At 53.0% G+C, this 18,141-nt stretch overlaps 2 protein-coding genes across 9 annotated transcripts in view; one reads left to right on the top strand and one right to left on the bottom strand.

The window, feature by feature from the left end:
• Window positions 1-10,596, bottom strand: part of SEZ6 (seizure related 6 homolog) — a 45,952-nt gene extending 35,356 nt beyond the window's left edge. For 4 of the 6 annotated variants that reach the window (XM_025476345.3, XM_025476342.3, XM_025476346.3 and 1 more), the window contains exon 1: window positions 10,389-10,594. In XM_025476345.3, the coding sequence (XP_025332130.1) occupies window positions 10,389-10,443 (55 nt within the window). In that variant the 5' untranslated portion in view covers window positions 10,444-10,594. Of the gene's footprint in view, window positions 1-10,388 lie in introns of all 6 variants that reach the window. The other 2 variants (XM_049114835.1, XM_025476344.3) reach the window with 2 other exon arrangements.
• PIPOX (pipecolic acid and sarcosine oxidase) overlaps window positions 1-18,141 on the top strand; it is a 96,402-nt gene that overhangs the window by 39,433 nt on the left and 38,828 nt on the right. The window lies entirely within an intron of this gene.

Consider the following 18,141-nt stretch of genomic DNA (forward strand, 5'->3'; position numbering starts at 1 on the left):
TATATGTGCATGTATGTGCATGCATGTGTGTGTGTGTGGGAACAACCAGGGAAGTGGAGGACGGAGGTGTGAGAAGAGAACCTAGGGAGGGATTGAATATTTTTGAGCACCTATGGTGTGCCAGGGTCTGCTGGCCTATTCAGCTGCACTACTTGATTAATCCTCCCCATCCCATAGTTAGAGAACAAGACAGCTGTGGGAAGTGGTCTAGCTGGGCCCCGAAGCTGACCTGGGGCTACGTCTGCCCTGATAAACTCAAGAGACAGATGAAAACAGATATAGGAACAAAGAGCCTCAAAAAGCAAGGGTATCCAGAGCCCAGAGGGCAGGCATCCACTCTGAGGAAACCAGAACTGCCTACCTGCTTGGTCCTCCAGATCATACCCTTTGGGGTATGTAGCTGTAGCCTACCCCCTTCCAGCTGGTGCCAGTTTCCAGAGCATCTGGGGCAGTGGTGGGGAGGGACCCAGGCATCCCAAGAGTATAGGGCTGAAACCTCTTTGGGAAGTGCCATGATAGTACCAGAGGTACCTAGAGGTGAAGTGTCATCTCATCCAGGTGTGCTCCCTCCATTGAACTTCCTGATACTTTGAGCCCTTCTCTGACTCTCCAGCTTCTATGGGGAAGACCTAGGAGCTCCTGCCTTACTTCCAAACAGCTTCAGGAAGAGTCACTGGGGCCTGGACTCTCAGGAATTTGGGGAGAAGGTAGGAAGAGAACAGCCTGGGACCTTTTCCCGGGCCCAAGCAGGTGGGATGGAGCCTGATCTGCCCCAGAGTATAGGCCCTGCACCTATGGACAAGTCCAGGCTCCCCTTGCCTCCACAGCCTTGTAGGACTGAGGAGAGAGGGCTTTACCCACCCAGCATTCTACACTGTGAGACTCCCCAGGCTCTGCCTATCCTCCCCACTTCCCCAGCAAGCCTGAGTGGGGGAGGGGAGGGGTGCAGAGCTGCCAAAAATAGCAGCAGCAGTTCCCGCTATAAGTCTCCTCGAGGGGTCAATGGAGCCCAAAGTTGGGGAGGAAAAGGATGGAGGGAGCTACAGGGAGGGGGAAATACCACCCTCAGCTGAGACCTGCTATGCCTACACACAGGGCCACAGTCCCAAGGGTGCAGGGATAGAAGTACCCAGATATGCAGGGACATATGAACGCCAAGGGAAAAATGGACAAGCCAGGTAGAGATGCACACAGACAGGGCTCTTTGCATATCTGGGACTTTTCTTCCCAAGACTCTTAGAAATACCAGATAGACCCAGATGCACAGCCCCCATCCCTTCAGACTTCCCTCTTGTCCCAACCTTGTTTTGACCTCCAAGGACCCTGCCAGGTTGGGTGTATGATTGCTTTGAATTGAGAGGGCTAAGTCCTCCTTCCTTATCCCCTCTAGCCTTGTCTGCTTGAGGCCCTTCCCTACCCTGGGGATACAGGTGCATCAGGGATACAGGTGCAGCAGAGACCAGACTCAGGGTACCACCCAGGTGGCTAGAGTCTCAGGAACACCACGTCAATCTAAGCAGCAGTTCTCTTCCCTGACCTGACTGGCAGGCCAAAGGGAAGATGGGATGGGGGTGGCTGGACCCAGCTGGACACAGCTAGGGCTCTAGTAGGGGATGGGCAAGAAGTGAATGGGAAATGAGGGAAGGGGACAAGGGGAGGCTAGATAAATAAATGCTCTAATGACCTCTCTCAGGCATGCCTTGTTTCATCCCACCTTCATGCATTTGCCTGGAGATGCCAGAGGCTCTTCTGTCCTCAAAAGAAGGTGACTCTCTTTCCCCCATTTCCTCTAACCAGCCAGAAAATAGGGCCTCATGACAGGAGGAGACCTGCCAGCTGCCATACCAGATGTTTCAAATCACTAACACATCCCCTTGCTAAATGTAAATGATGTCTAAGACAGTGTCCATGGGAGCAACAAGCAAGGGTCAAAGGCCCTTAGAAACACCCTGAATCCAACCATCATACCTCTGTACTGCTAACCTTCATACCTACTGTACAGCTGGTGCTCACTCTCCATCCCTGCCTTCGATAGTTCAGCACTGGGCTCTTCCACTGACAATCTGAAAATCAGCCCCTCTTGGTACTAGACAGCTCTGGCTATTGAAGGACCACCACGGGGGAATCCCTGGGTGGCTCAGCACTTTAACACCTGCCTTCAGTCCAGGGCATGATCCTGGAGACCCGGGATCAAGTCCCACATCAGGCTCCCTGCATAGAGCCTGCTTCTTCTTCTGCCTATGTCTCTGCCTCTGTCTCTCTCCTCTGTGTCCTTCATGAATAAATAAATAAAATCTTTAATAAAAAAAAAAAAGGACCACCACCCCAAGTGAGGCTTTTGGTTTCCTTCCATCACCACCCCCTCTGATTTCCTTTGATCTCGATGCTGTTCAATGAAAGAGGTGGGATGGACAGCATGAATCCCCAAGGAGACTGAGGCACAGGAAAGGGACATGATTTGCACAAGCTCAGCCAGCCAGCAAGAGCCAGGACTGGATTTAAGTCCTGGAGGTCCTGGTTCCCTGATGAACACTCTTCTATTCTTCCTTAGCTGATGCCCCCTCTTCCCTGAGGCACGAGTCGGCTCTCCATACTGCCCGATAGCCCCCCTCTCAGGCTCTGGGACTCCCTAGGCACCTGCTGGTTGATGGGACCCAGGCCAGACACTCAGCAGGTGGCTGCCTGGGGGACAAAGGAGCTGGTGCTCAGCTGCTGGGCTGGCAGGGAGGGAAAGCTGTGGGGGGTGGGGTGGAGGGATCTGGTCTAGGAGTGGGGAGAGGCAGGGTCTGCTTCTGTGAAGTTAATAAGGAGCAAGAATGCAAAGGGGGATAAAACAACATGCAAATGAGCATCTGTGTAGAAGGAGTGCTCAGTGGTTTAGGCAATTTTCATAGGGGCTATCCTGTCTGTCCTTCCAGCCCAATGACCAGCAGGGAGGAGGGTCCTGGGGGTAGAGAGAGGAGCCTGTGGGGAGGGAATGAGTGGGGGACCAAGGAGATGGTGAGGTTGATGCCAGGGTGTCAAGATTCTGGCTGGGACCCTAGAGACTGCATGAGGTGGGGCCGGGGCAGGAAGAGACCCACTGCTTGCATTCTGCAGCACAGAACTGGACTTGTTGCCAGGAGCGGCCCTGCAACTGCTCTGTTTGGGGGTTAGGGACACCTAGTCACAGCAAAGATGGGAAAAGTTATGATGGAGGGCACCACAATGGCCTGGCCCAGGGATTCCAGAGGCTTACTGGACCCCCAAAGACCAAATAGGTGAGCCCTCTAGCCTCAGACAAGAAACTGACTCAGAGCAATCCCTGGCTAGGAATCTCCTGTGCTTTCAAAGATCAAGTGGTTGGATCACATACGTAGATGCTGTTTGGCATCTCATTTGTATCTCATTTAATTAAAATCAGAGGGTCCAGGTCTAAATTTGGAGGCAGTCAGAATTGAGCTTATTAGAAGGCATCTCCCTCTCCAAACTGGGTTCCTTTAGGATGGTGATTATGTTGTATTCTTACCTATCAAAGCACCTGATAGGGGCTGAATAGAGGGTTGTTGAATGGAGAATGGATGAGTGGATGAAGGATTGTCAGGCTAAATTCCTAAGGGGAGGCATTTAGCTTTTAGAGGACAGAGAGCCCTCTGGGCTGATCAGGAAAAGAGAGGGTGAGAGAACTGAAATAAGCAGAGGGACACAGGATGGCATTCCAGAAATGGAAAAATGGCTGAGCAAATACTCAGAGGTTGGTCCAAACAACACATGCGTGGATTTAGGGTTCACCCTAGCATCTTGGTCTGGTCTCTCTGTTGCCTCCCTTCCCATGACCACTCAGTTTCTTCTCATCTCCTGGCAGAGTCCCTTATCCCTGCTGGGCCCAGCCAGGACCTCTCACCCCCTCCCCTTCCCGCCAGCCCGCCTGCCAGCAAGGCTGCAGACTCTGTAGCTGGAGACCAGGATTGTTGTTGAAGAAGCGGCAGGTTTGTTTGCTCCAGAGCCCGCTGAGAAATCTCAACAATCGATGACCAACAACACTGCTGGCGGCTGCAGCATCGATCTTCCCTCCCAGGGCTGGCAGCTGGGTGGCAGGTAGGCAGGTGGAGGGAAGCTGGGGCAGGCTTGACACCTGGCCCTGTCTAGGAGATGAGCTGAGCTTCAGGCAAGTTTGGGCTTTCCTGCCTGGGAGTGGTGGGATGGTGGTGGTACCGGGCCTCAGCAGGGGGTACTTGGGGGTAGGGTGGGGCAGCCCAGAGGCCAAGACAGGATTGACTGGTCTTCTCATCCAACAAGGAATGACAAGGTCTTCTCATTCCCAAATGCTGGAAGAATGAGTAACTCAAGGTCACGGACTTCTGAGCCAAGACCAAGATTCACTTGACTCCCAGCTTCATACTCTGTCCTGGTCTCCCAGTGTCAGAGAATGTTTTATTCCTTGCCACTAAGAACTGAGCAAGATAAAATGTCCCTAATCTACAGCAGTGAGGACTGAGGGTAGATATCAGGAAGATAAGTCACTGTCATCATCAGAAATGGGCCGGAAGAAAGGCGCCATTTATGGGTCTCCGTGACAACATGGGATTGAACTTGACCTATAAAATGCAGATAGTAGCTTCTATCTAGAGTATGGAAAGCGGGGATCCCTGGGTGGCTCAGCAGTTTAGTGCCTGCCTTCAGCCCAGGGCGTGATCCTGGAGTCCCGGGATTGGGTCCAACATCGGGCTCCCTGCATGAAGCCTGCTTCTCCCTCTGCCTGTGTCTCTGCCTCTCTCTCTCTGTGTGTGTCTCTCATGAATAAATAAATAAAAATCTTTAAAAAAAATAGAGTATGGAATGGAAAGCATTTAGTACAGTGCCTGGCACGTAGTTGGTACCTAACAAATGCTTGCTAGTATTGTTATTATAGTGATGATAATAGTGATAGTGTCCTGGGTTCCCATGTGCCTGTACTAAAGCTTTGCCTCTGGCTGGGGGAGCAGACACAGTGCTGTCTGTAGACAGGCTTTGCAAAATAGGCAGGCATTTTGGAGTAGCCTGGCTACTTATTGGCTGTGAAGTCCAGGGTCAGTGACTTAATCTCTCTGAAGCTCAGTTTTCCCATCTGTAAAGTGGGGATGGCTAGTCTCTTGTATTAAATAGAAAAAGCATGTGAAGGGCTTGGTCTGAGGGTTCTGGGCTAGGCCTCATACCTCAGTACATGTTTGTGAAGTGAATGAGTGAATTGTGAATACAGGTACTCCAGGGACTGTTGTTTCAGGAGATGTGAAGGCTTTGTGGACATGCATTATTATGATCTTGGATGATGCCCAGGGTCCCCACTTTTCCATTCAAGGGTATGTTAAACTCAGGGCTGCTCCCAAGGCTTCATGTTGGTCCCTCTAAGCTTTGTAAAGATGGCTGAAGCTGAGATGGAGGAGGGGGCTATGATGGGAAGCCAGATGAAATGGGTTTGTCCCTCCCTTACTTCCGTCCCTAATTTCAAATAGGGCTCCTCTCTCAGCCAGCAGACGTGGTAGGCAGGTGCCATGGGAGGGAGTCAAGAAGACTGGGCTCCGGGCTTAACTCCACCACTGTCCACACGTGCAACTCTCATGAATCTATTCAATATGCATTTAATATCTGTCGTGTGCTAGGCTCTGTGCCACTGGGGACACAAGCAGTAATGGCACTAAGGGGTGGCTGGAGAGAGGCTTTAGCTTTCTCAGAATGGCCATCAGCATCCCACCCTCAAGCCACCTCACGCTGACGATGTGACAGCATAATTTGTGGAAGGAAAAGACGAAGTAAAGGCTATAATTTACAGTGGGGATAATTGGCCAACTCTTAGGAAAAGGAAAAAATCCTAACATACAATCTATGTAAAAATAGTGTGCTTGCTACGCAAACTCAGCCTCAAGACACAGTCTCAGCTGCCATGCACCAATCTTTCCTTTCTGACCCTAAACTTCTTCCAGATAGGAATTCTGGAACTGCCCCAAGGTAGAGGGGCTCAGCAAAACAGACTTGGCTGTCTCCTTTCTCAGTTCAGTTTTGCTCCTGGAGAGAAGCATCAAGCAGCCAGGCACTCGTGACTCAACAAGATAGATACCTTAATGAGGGAAACCAGGGGATGGTGGGAGGCCAAGAGTCCCCTGACACGGGCTGGAGGTCAGGTGAAGCTTCCCCTGAAGAATCATAAATATATACTGAAGAATTGCATGAAGTGTCAACCACAGCTAGACCCAAAGCATGAGATGGAATGAGATTGGCCCAGGAGGGGAAAAGAATTTCAGGCAGAAGGAATGGTAAGAGCCCAGGAGCTGTTGAGGACATGGATAGTTTGGCAAATTGAATGGCCTGGCTGGGTGAGTGGGCTTCCTGGATCAGGTGCTTCCTGCTGGAATTAGTCTGGGATGGGCCTTTCCCTTACCTCCCAGCTGCTGACCATGGCTAGCAGCATCGTCTCCCTGACGCTCTACTCTTACATATAGATCTTGGCTCTTTCTCCTTCAGAGCAAGCCAGAAAGCTGGGGACCCAGAAATCTGCCTGACTTGACAAGTCCTTGGAGGCCACAATGTGCTCCCAGGCTTGGCAACCATCAGTTTGGTGCAACTTTACATTGAATCCTTCAGAAAGTAGAGACTTAGAGAGGGCAGAGGCATGCCTGAGGCCACACAAGGGAGCCTGGGCTCTTAGCCTTCAGGGCCAAGAGGTTCCTTCACAAAAGTAATCCTTACCCTCTAGGCCTTTACTCACATCTTTCTTGTTTGGGGGTGGGGTACACAGCTCTGACATTTCTGCCCAGGCGGGGGCGCAACATCCCTGAGCTGAGACCAGCCAGCACCTGCGGGGCCCCCAGAGGAAGGAAGGGGACATAGTGGAGGCAGGCTGAAGGGCTTGGTCGCCCCTGTCTGGGTGGAAGGAGGGGTTCACAAAAGCCGACTTTCTGAAGCCCTCCCACCATTCAGGCAGCCAAGGTGGGGGGGGGGGGGCACGAAAGATCTAATTAAGCCCAGTTTCTAATTAAGCCCAGCCCCTGTGTCGCCTCACTCCCTATTATTGTCCCCAAGGCATTTTAAGCTGCCACCCTGCTGAGGAGGCTGGGATGGCCGCCAAGGCCTGCCAAGCCTGATGAGCTTAGACCCATGAGGGGCAAGAAGCCAACCTGGACTTCCCCTCCCATCCATGGCAATCTCTGGGTCCTCTAGTCTCCTCAGAAGCCTAGGGGAGCCTCTTGTCTGCCAAGTCTACCTCTGGGGTTCTGAGTGAAATCTAGACTGCCTCCCAAGGGGCCTTATCCCCAGTGGCCACTTCCTGACCCCCAAGTGCCAGACTTCGAGGCAGGGAGCAGGACCTGGCTTGCGCTTCCCTGCAGCCCCCTGACTCTGAAATGTTCCGTTAGAATCCCGCACCTCCCACTGAGTCTGAGGGAAGCAGCAATTACCATTTTAGGTTAAGGCAGCCCTGGTTTGTTAACCCTTTCAGCACTGGGACTCCTGGAGGCCAAGCCCTCGTTCTCTTCTTCCTCCTACAAGCCTTGCCTCCCAGACACCATCCCCTAATTCTTGGCAGACTGAGCAGCCCCTACTTGCAGTCCCCTCCCTCCTTCTTCCTGCCACACACTCCATCAGAATTTAGAGACTGGAAGCATTGGGTCCAAGGTCACAGGGCCAGGGAGGCAGCCTCTGCCCCAGGAAACTCAACCCCACCCCAGTCTCCACCTTCACAATCTCCCCAGGCCACATTCACACATGCAGAGTTTAATTAACTTTATTGATATTCAGAAATTAGGAGAATGACTAAAGGTAATTGCTCATTAAAAATCATTAAACTGACACAGCAGGCCTAGACACATGCCACCCCAACGGCTTTCCTCCCCCACTGTGGCAGGATTGCTGGGGCACCGCCCTCTGGTCTGGAGGATCACAGTGGCCCACAGCGCCCCTCAAGCCAGAGACCAATCTCGACACATCCTCCCCACCCCGCAGTTGGATAGGGGTTGAGCCAGGCCCAGGGTGATCTCACCCTTATCCCCCTTCCAAGGCCTCCGACCTCTGGGGCCCTTCAGCTACTTCTGGGTGCACCCAGGAACATCTCACGGGCTGCCTAGAGCTGTGTCCCTCAATCTATGTGTGAGCCAAGCTTTGGGTGGGTGGGGACCAGTTTCAAGGCCACAAGGCCTCGTGCTCAGCCACCTGGGCTTCAGAGTCTGGCTCGAGGCCTGCCTTCTCATGGCTGGAGCCCCCAGGAGTGCCAAGATGGCTGAATGCACTGCCTCTCAATGAGGAAACTCATTACCCCAACTAGGACCTCGAATCTCCACTGAGATAGAAGGACATGCCAGGGCTTGCCCTGGTCCAGGTCCTCTTTCCTCATGCCTGGCACTGCAGGGCTGCTTCCTCTTCTCCCTTGGGGAGAGAAAATAAAGGTCTTGCCCAGCAGGTGAACTACTACAACATATACCCCTTGGGCAAGTGGCCCCATGGACATTAGAGAGGTCTAGGTGTGTCAGGGAGGGACCCTGACTGGGGGCACACAGGCTCTTGGCCACAGAATGAACAGATTCCTCCCAACTGTTGCACCCATACCTCCAGTGGGGATCCTCCAACTCTCATCCACACCAGCCATCCTCCTGGAGACCCGCAGTCTCACTTCAGCCCTGCAGGGAGCTCTCTGGCAGAGGCTGTGCGGCACACTCTCGGCCTTACACACTCCTCACACTGGCTCACTGCTGAGCCCTCACCCAACATCCAGATCTCCTGAGTGCAGACACACTTGGATCTGTTAATCCAGACACACTGGGCCCTGATTCACACATTCACACTCAGACCCACACACCCACACACCGAGTCTTCAGACATAGGCAGTGAGCCCCAGGGGAGGTGTCCAGAGCAAGACATGGCCAGACCGCAAGACAGGTGCCGAACTCCCAGGGACATCCTTGGATGGTTGGGCCAAGATACAGGCTTCTCCCCTCCTCTCCCTGCCCTCAGCAGGGTGGGGTTTTTGCGACAACCCCCGACCCCCCTGCTGCCCCTGAACGTGAACACTAGGTTCTGAGTTCTGGGAGCCAAGGGAGGACCAGTCATGGGCAGCCAGGGGGCAGGGAAGGACACTGGGCCCCGAGCGACAAGAGCCAGAGGCTCAGAGAGCAGCTTCCGTGTCCCTGGGAACGCAGAAAACTGCCGTCCAGGGGCCCAGCCTGGTCCTGGCCCGGCTGCCCTGACCTCCGACGTGGCCTGAAAAGATCTGAGGAGGTTAGAAACTTCCACCTTCTCCCCACTCCACATCAGAAGCTATGAACCATATACTTTGAGGGCCGGTGGGTCCCAACTCCAAGCAAGATCCCCGTGAACCCACAAGTCCGGCCGGCTGCTGTAGAAGAAAGACCTGGGCGCGTCCGTAGCTTTGATGAATGCTTGTTTGAGCCTGGGCGGCAGGTCCCGTCGAGACTTGGAAACCTTCCTTCCCCCGAGGCACAGAGCCCTCATCCTCTCCCCAACACTCCCTGGCTGCTCACTCCATGGCCAAGCTTCCCTCGACCCGGGACCAATGAAGTTGGAGTCCCGGACTGTGAACGGAGGACCAGGGGCAGCAGGGGTGGGTGCCAGTCCTCCCGCGATGAGTCTGCTGCCGTGGGGTGGGCTGGGGCTGGGCAGGACGGCAGGCCCGGAGGGAGAAGAGCTCTGGGAATGTGCAAGGGGGAGAGTGCAAGGAAAGGACTTTGGGGTGGGGTGGGGGGCAGAGTTCCTAGCCTAGGACCTCAGTTGCTGCGGTCAGAGCGAGCAGCCGAATATGGGTCCCCGGGTCCCCGAATTTCTCCCTGGAATTGTATTCCGGGTTCCGACTCCGGCGTGGCAGCGCGAAGCGGAGGGAGGTGAACGACGTCCCAGTCCCGGGTCCGGCCGCCATCCGGCTCGATCCCTCCGCAGCGAGGGACCGAGGCGCCCGGGAACCGGCAGCAAAGTCAAACGAAGTTTGGCGGGCAGCAGGGAAGGCGGGACCGCGGGCGGCCAGCAGGACCACCCTGACTGACTGCCCCTTGCCCTCTCCTCGCTCCTGCACGCGCCCCGGCGCTGCTAGACGCCTGGAGTGTGGCGAGGTAGCGCGCGGGTGAGCGCGTGAGTGTGTGCGGGGAGGGGGTGGCGTGATGAATTGCAGCAGAGAAATACCATTAGATCCGGGGAGATGATTAAAGGCGAGGTCTTGGCCGGGCGCGAATGGCGGGATCCGCGGCAGCTTCCCGCCGGTGGAGCCCGCGCCCCGCCCGGCTCGGCCGGCGCGGGGGCCAGCGCAGCCGGCGGAGCGCGGTGCTTGCGCGGGGCAGCCAGATGCACGGGGCTGCGCGGCGGTACTGCCCTCTTCCCACCCCCGGGACCCCGCCCCCGCTCCCGTCCTGCCGCCGGACGCCGGGGTCCCTTACCGTGAGCCAGGAGCTCCAGCAGCGAGGGCAGGAGCAGCAGGGCTACCGAGCGCATGGTGCCGGTTGTGGCCGCGCCCCGGGTCGGAGCTACGGCGGGGAAGCGGGGGGCACAGCGGGGCGTAGGCGCGGGGGACAGAGCGGGGTCTTGCCGGGTAGAGGGAGCGGGGCCGCCGCCGCCGCCGCCGCCGCCGCCGCCGCCGCCAGCGCCTGACAGAATCAGCACCACGGCCAGCGCCTGGCGTCGGCGCCGGGGATCGCCGCGCGGGGCTGGAGGCGGGGGCGCGGGAGGAGCGGTTTACCGTAAAGTCTCAAGCAAAGGCGCAGAAGACCCAGCGGCGGGAGCACAGGCTCCCGCGCCGCCGCCAGCTCTGGGGAAGAACTGCCCTGCTAGTGTGGGCACACGGCCCCCTCCCTTCCCGGCTGCCCACGCCCAGCCAAGCCTGCCACCCTCTCCCCTATTAGCAGCCTGTCAAGGAGGTGAGGTTCTCACCTGATTCTCCAGGAGAGCAACCCTCTCGCCACCTCACTCCACCCCATCCTGGTACCTGAGGGCATCAAGGGTGACCTGGGAAGACATTCTCCAGTGAGGCAGCTGGCGAGGCCCGCGTGCCCTTGTGGCAGCTCCGTCTTGGGCTGATAATGAAGATGGCTTTTGTGCGTACAAAGGACAATAAATTATTACTTTGCGCTCAATAAATGCCAGGGCTCCAGGCAGCTGCATCAGCAGCAAACTGTGCTCACAGAAAAGCTTAATTATCCTGATATTATAGTTAAAAGCCAGTGGTATTCACGTCCTGGGAAGACAGTCTTCGCAGGAGGCAACTTGGGCCAATCTGTGGGCAGTTGAAGGTAGTATCCTGGATCCCCTTGCAGCCCAGGGTCTCTAGGACTCTGTCTTGGCAATACCCCCCACCCCGGGCAGCCCCGCAGCACACACACAGGACCAGAAAAATCAAAGTGACAGCCAGTGAGACCAGACCCTTCATGCCTATCTCTACCCAGGTTCCTGGAACTGGTGGAGAAAAGGGGACAGGTATGGAGGATGGGAGCATTTCCCTAGGATATTTTAGATGGAGACTTGAAGGAGGACCAGGGGAATAGCCAGGGAGGCTGTACCATTTCAAGGACATGGAAAAATAAACGTCCATGGCTCTACTTGGGCTCAGGAACTCCAATGATTCATAGGGCAGCAGAAAGGGCACTCATAGTTGTGTCATCCCTGAGACTGATGTTTAGACCTAGGAGATTCTGGCTTCATAGATAGGCTCACCTGAAAAGCCTCAGTGGACACAATGGGACATGACCCTGTGACTGATGATATTTCCTATAGAGGAAGAAGAGGGTTGAACTCCCTGTGGCACCTAGGGAGAAGGACAGCTTTTTGATTAGTGCTTCTCACCTGAACTTGGCTCTTCCTCAAAGCTTTCAGACCCTAGTCATTGTCCAGTGCCCTTCCTGACTTCATCCTGGAAGCAGGTGGCAAGACTTCTACTCTTAATTCTCATTCCTCAGAGGGTCTTTTGATCCTTACTCCACAGTCGTCCAGCTCAGCTCCTCAGATTCTTTCCAGATCCTCTTCCTGTGAGCTCTGGGGAGTCTCCTTGAACTGAATCACCACCCTAAAGAATCCCAGGCATCAGGCAGGTGGAATTATCTGAGGGAGTCACTGGGAGAGGATTGCTGGACAGTCCTTTCAAGAAGCTGAGAAAAAAGAGGGCAGTAGCAGAGATTGGCAGAAGAAGGGGAGTTGACAAAAGAATCAGAGATGAGGAGAGGTGCAGAGGGGAGAAAAAGTTGTCAGCAGAGGAGGGAAGTGGTAGGTTCTATGGCAGAGAGAAGTTTGGGGAAATGCTGGCAAGTGGTATGAGAGTCCTCCTTTCCTCTTTAAAGGTATTCCTGACCTCCTTGATTTCTAGTTCCTCTGGACTCAGCTTGGCAAAAGGAGGGTGAATCATGACCCAGGGATGAACGTTGTATGACAGGATGATTCATGGGGTTTTGGAGGCTGGTGGCAGGCTTGTCTCCTGGAAGCTGGGCTGGGCACTACTCACAAGAGGGAGGGTAAATGGAGCCACTCAAGAACTTGCTATGTTTCCTTCCCTATTGTCTGAACTAAGGTAGGCATTCAGGAGGGTGGGGGTGGGTCCAATGGAGACTACAAGTCCCAGAATGCAGCACTCTGCCTTGAGCTCAGAGGATGGGTTTATAGTGCATGATGGGAATAATAATGCTCCAGGGTTGTCTCTCCCTCCTGAAGATGGTCAACGTGGCCTCTGTGCAATGGGTTCCCAGTTAGGGAACTGGGCCAGACTGGGAAGCAGTAGAGTGTTTGTCAAGCACCCTGTCTATGTCCTCTAAGCGACTCAGTCTACCCAGAGCTCAGCATCACCCACAAACTGAGGACAATAAGATGCCCGAGGGGGTATTCAGCTCTATGCTGTAGGCTTATAGTGTACTTAAGTCATATACACATTTGGAAGTGGCAGCCTTGCAAGTCTCCCTTCACTTGTCTCATTTCTCCCATTTTCTGTGCCCTCCACCTGGCTCTTTAGATCCAGATGACCCTTGTCTACATAATTGCCTAATTGTTTTCCTCATTATCTGTCAACTCTGCGAAGGTGCTTAATAAATATTTGTGAATAAATGATACGGCAGTAGTGGAGGTAGAGGGGTGAGGAAGGAATGTCTAAAGCCCAAGGCAGGTTACTGGTGCCAAAATAGTGCTGTGAGATAGTGGAGAAGGGGATAATTGCTCCTTTTGGGGGCGCAAGGGGGGGCGGTGTCACTGAATGCTTCACACAGCAGGCAAATGGATTGAAACCAAGTCTTAAATAATTTTTAGGTTTCAGTCAGTGGAAAGGAAGAGGGAGGGCATCCAAAGTTGGGGGAGTGGCATATGCAAAGGTAAAGTGGTGGAAAAGGCAAGATAGTTTGGGGTCAGTGAGAAGACTGGCTCTGGTGGAACAGGAAGTCCTTACAGAGGTTTAAGAGGAAGGATGGGAGTAGACTTGTGGCTGGACTTTGTGGTCATTTGAGCTGCAGTACATCCTTGGTAACTATACAGAAGGATTTATCCCATCACAAAGATATCTCACCTAAACAAGGGAGTCTGGAATTGTTAAGGTGGGTTTTCAAACACTATAGCAAGTGGTAGTAACTGAGAAGAGTTCTCTGCTGACTCAGAAGGTTGGTGGGTGGGGTCTGGGTTACAATGGCTGCATTAGGATTGAGGGCCAGAGGGAGGGAAGTGGGGCTTTCCAAACCCAAGGACCTTTGCAGCCTCTGCCCAGGCAGTGCCAGACAACCAGCCCATATCCCTGGAGACGCCAGCTTCACTTTCCCGCTTCCAAACAGCCCATCAATTTGCAGGATCACAGGCACACTGGTGACTTATTTTGAAGTCTCTGCCTTCAAACTGGATGACACTTGCTTTCTGAGCAAGAGAAGAAGAAAATGAGCCTCCTCCAAGAGAGCTCTCAAACCAGAGCTACATCTTCTGTGGAGCCAAGGGAGTTTTGGAGTTCTAGGGAAGCAGGGGCAAAAGACTGCCACCTGACTCTAGAGATTCCCAGGGGCACAGAGCTGCCTATTCAGCTCCCCCACTCTGCAGAGGGACTCCCGGACCTGGCATCAGCTTGAACAATCTGGGATACTATGCTTCTTCAGTCAGGCTTCCTGGAGTACTCAAAGTCAACCCTTTGAATTTAGGGGTAGGAGGAGGTCCCTACCCTGGTAAATGGGGAGTCCTGGCATCTAGGCATTTGCTTCCAGGGGCAGGAGCACATCAGCTGTAGCAAGACCCCAGGGTGGATGGAGACAGTAGCATAAAGTGGCTTGATGTGAGCTGCTTTCCATCTCTAAACCAAGGCTTCTAGCCTGTCCATCACCCCCAGCCAAGGCCTTTGATCCTCTACAGCTCCATAAATGTTTAATGGCACCGGCTGGACAGAAATGAGGCAGGTGCTGGGATGGAGAGACTGGGAATAGGACTTAAAATCCACAATGTTGGCTAGATTATTTTCACGCAGGAGCCCTGGGATAAGTGGGAGGAAGCCTCCCCACTCCATGTGACAGGAGAAGTCCCAGGGTTCAAGTTTGTGGGACTAATAAAGGAAACTCTTTGAAAACCCACCAAGGGGCTGAAAATAAAATGAATAATCAATTGCAAAAGCCCAACCCCGATTTTGATTGAAGGAGAAAGATGGAAAGTTAAATGACAATCAAATGCAAATACAGCTCAACAAACACCATGGCAATTACCAGGCGTAGGAACCACATGGTGCTTGCAGGCAGCAGGGGTTGGCAATTTGGAAGCCTGGGCCTGTGCAGAGGTGATGGGCGTGGGGCCGTTTTAATGGACAATTAAATAGATGCAAAAAAAAAAAAAAAAAACACAAAAAACCCCACAAAACCCTGCATCTATTTTGCATATACTGCTAATGAGTGGGGATCCAGAATCCTGGTATTCAGGGGGAGGCTATGCCAAGTTCTCTAGCTGCTTCTGCACCATTTCAGAATAGAGGCGGCCCTGAGTGCTTGAGAGGTGATACCAGGGGAGGCACATGAATCAGAGGACCTTGAGAGGGTCACGGAAGTCTCTTTGGAATCTTCACACCAGCTGGTGCTGAAGGGATGAAGGCTGAGGTTGAAGGGAGTCTGTGGGGTCCTCCAAGAAAGGGCTTAAAGTGTTGGTCTTCCAACAGCCCAAAGGCCCGATGAGAACAGCCTTCTCCTCTAGATTTGCATAATGTTTTGTATCTCATTTGAATGCTATTAATTTGGTGTCAGGCTAGGTTGGCACAGTGTAGAAAAGAGAACAGCTGGCCTTCTCCCTCCCCTACGTACCCTGAGGCTCACCCTGAGCATTGTCCTCCCTAACTTGGGGAGAAGGCCTCCCCTTCCACCATCACCTCAGTGTTCCCTGGCACTTGGAGAGTCCCTTGGTGAAGCCAGCTCCCAAAAGCCAAGGCTGCCTGGGCAGAGTGGCCACCTGCAGACTTATACTGAAGGAAGAAGAAAGGGTCCCTTGAGGTCACTCTTACCAGACCCACAGATACTGTGAGAGGATGCTGGCGGCCTTCTCCCCAAGCAATCAAGGTGGCTTGACTTGGAAAGGGTCCAAAGATAATAACCAGGAGAGGGAGGGAACAAAGACAGGTGATAATCCCAGAGAAATATAGAAGGCTCTAGAAATAAAATTCCCTGAACTCAATATTTCTAGTGCTTGAACTTACATAAAATACATCTGTCCAGAGGCATTGGGTTAATGGTGGTGTGGCCATAGAGCGGGGGTCCTGGTCCCAGGATGATGGCCATGTGATGAGGGAGTGGGTCACCAGAGAGGCTGAGCCCCTGAGAAAGGAGGAGAAAGCCTAATGTGTATCCTGAGGCTGCCCTGGGCAGCTGGGCCTCAGGAAGCTATAGTCAGCTGGAGTGTGGGGGTGGGAAGAACAAAGCTTCCCAGGTGTCCTCAAAGGCATCTTAGTTCTTTGCTATGTGGAACCAGTTAGGATGTTCAACTGACTTCTTGCCTGGGTGGTCTGCCCTGGAATCTTGGTCAATAGATGCGAGACTACTTATGCACAGAACAAAGAAGGAGGAGGTGCCACTGACCAAAAGGTGGTCTTTTGTCAGGAAGAGTCCCTCTACCCAACAGAATCCTGGGCCACTCCTCCCACTTCTGAGAACTAGGGCAGGATGAGGGTGGTGGAAGCATGAACAAATATCCACCCAGATTGACCTCATACCCCTGTCCCAAACAGTACTCACTCTGGGTCAAGCCATAGCTGGGGGACAAAAGAATGCTCCATACCCTTTTTTTTTTTTTTTTTAATGACTGAGACAAATTGGGGGGTTGCTTTGAATAATGTGAGAGGATAATTGAGTAGGCAGTGTCATTGTTCCTATTGTACAGAGGAGGACACTGAGGCCCTGGGAGGCTGAGTGATTTGCAGGTAGTTCATGGTGATACCAAGATATATTAACAAGGCACAGCAGGTAGGCATAGGTGCTGGTGGGCCTTGACAGGGGTAGGTTGTGGGAGGACCTCAGGCTCCCTGAACCTCTGGCCTGTGTCCTGGGTTCACCTGCAGGGGACCTGTGCCTACATTCTCTCCCCTGGCTCAGGATATGTCTGTGGAGGATATGCTGCTTGGAATAAGTGAGGGCAGGGCTGGTCACTTATTAACTAATTCACTAGACAAATATTTATGAAGTATCCACTGTCTTAAGTGCTAGGGGTGCAGAGGTGAGTGAAACAGACACTGCCCTTGCTGGCTCAGAGCTCAGAGTCTAGAATGGGAGATCTTACCCTGAATGGGTAAATACAAACTGTAGCATATCAGGTGCTCAGGAGAGGTTCATAGGCAGTAGCAACTTCACTGGGGGTTTGACCTAATTAGGGAAGGCTACCTTGAAAATGTGTTGATGGAGTAGAAAGCCACAGGACAAGTAGGTGTTACATGATTGAAGAGGGACAGGAAGTGCATTCCATGCAGAGGGAACAGCATGTGCAAAGTCCTGGAATCAGCAGGACTAAGAGGTGATTAATGTGGCTGGATTGTAGAAAAGAAGTATGTGGTGGGATGCAGTAGAGAGGTAGGCAGGTGTGGAGCTCCAAAGCTTAGTGGGGCTGTACATGATCTAGGTTCCCTACCTGCCCGTTATGTCCATCCAGTCATCTGTCCATGCCCTCCCTCATTCTACCCAATTACCTACCTAATTTGTTCAATGCCCTCTCCCTTGTTTGTTTCCTTGTTTGTTTGCTGCATGAGGGAATGTTTATTGGTGCTGGGATCTGAGGGCAATATAGAGAGGCAGAGCTCTCAAGGAGCTCCCAGACCAGGGAGAGGAGATAGAGTCTAGAGTCTCAACTCACTGTAATGTGGCATATCTATCTCTACAAGGTGCTTAAACAGGATAATAAAAGCCCTAGAGGCCATCTCCCATGGTTCAAGTTTTCTAAGACAAGGCATCATCATCCCCTCCATGGGGATCTTTCAGCTACATGGTTCCTCCTGATGTGCAATCTCATTCCTTTCTGCTACAAAAGTAGCCCACTTCTTACCACTCCAAGGTGGAGTGTGTTTCTGATGCTTGTATTCACTGACCCTTCTTTTGGGTCTCAGGGGTCTCATACTTTCAGGAGAACACAGGGAAACATGGCCAGGTCTCCCTGAGACATCAGAATCCAGCTCCAGACATTTTCTTTTCTGGGTGTGAAAATAGGACAGAAACCCTGGATGTCCCTCAATTCCAGCCATGCATTTCCACCCTCCACTCCTCCTTGAACTACTTGTCCTCTGCTTGTGACATCACAATGGTCTCTATGGCAACTGATTGTGAGGTCACCAATCCTTAAAGCAACAGAATCTGTGGATCTGGACAATGGCCTGAAGGAGAGAGGGTGAATTCAAAATGGGGCTCCAAGAAGAAAACCCTCTCCTACTAGGAAAGGGCCACCCAAGTCCTACGGAAGGGAGGAGGGCTCCACTTCGACCCCCTTTGCAGAGAGGGGTAAAAACAATTTATTGGTCTTGTCTTCACTGGAAAGCTTCTACACTGACACTGAGCCCCTCCCAAATTGCCCTTGAAGGTAGAACTTCATATAATCTGACTCAGATGGACTGCAGAAATTGATGGGGTGGCTGAGCAGCATCCTTGGGTCACTAACTTCACCCAGGTATCACTGGGAAGTAGAGGCGGGAGTGTGGTTCTGCTCTCAGCCCCATTGACTCAGAAAGTCTGGCCAAGA

This window comes from Canis lupus, chromosome 9 (genome assembly GCF_003254725.2).
Source record: "Canis lupus dingo isolate Sandy chromosome 9, ASM325472v2, whole genome shotgun sequence".
NCBI lineage: Eukaryota > Metazoa > Chordata > Mammalia > Carnivora > Canidae > Canis > Canis lupus.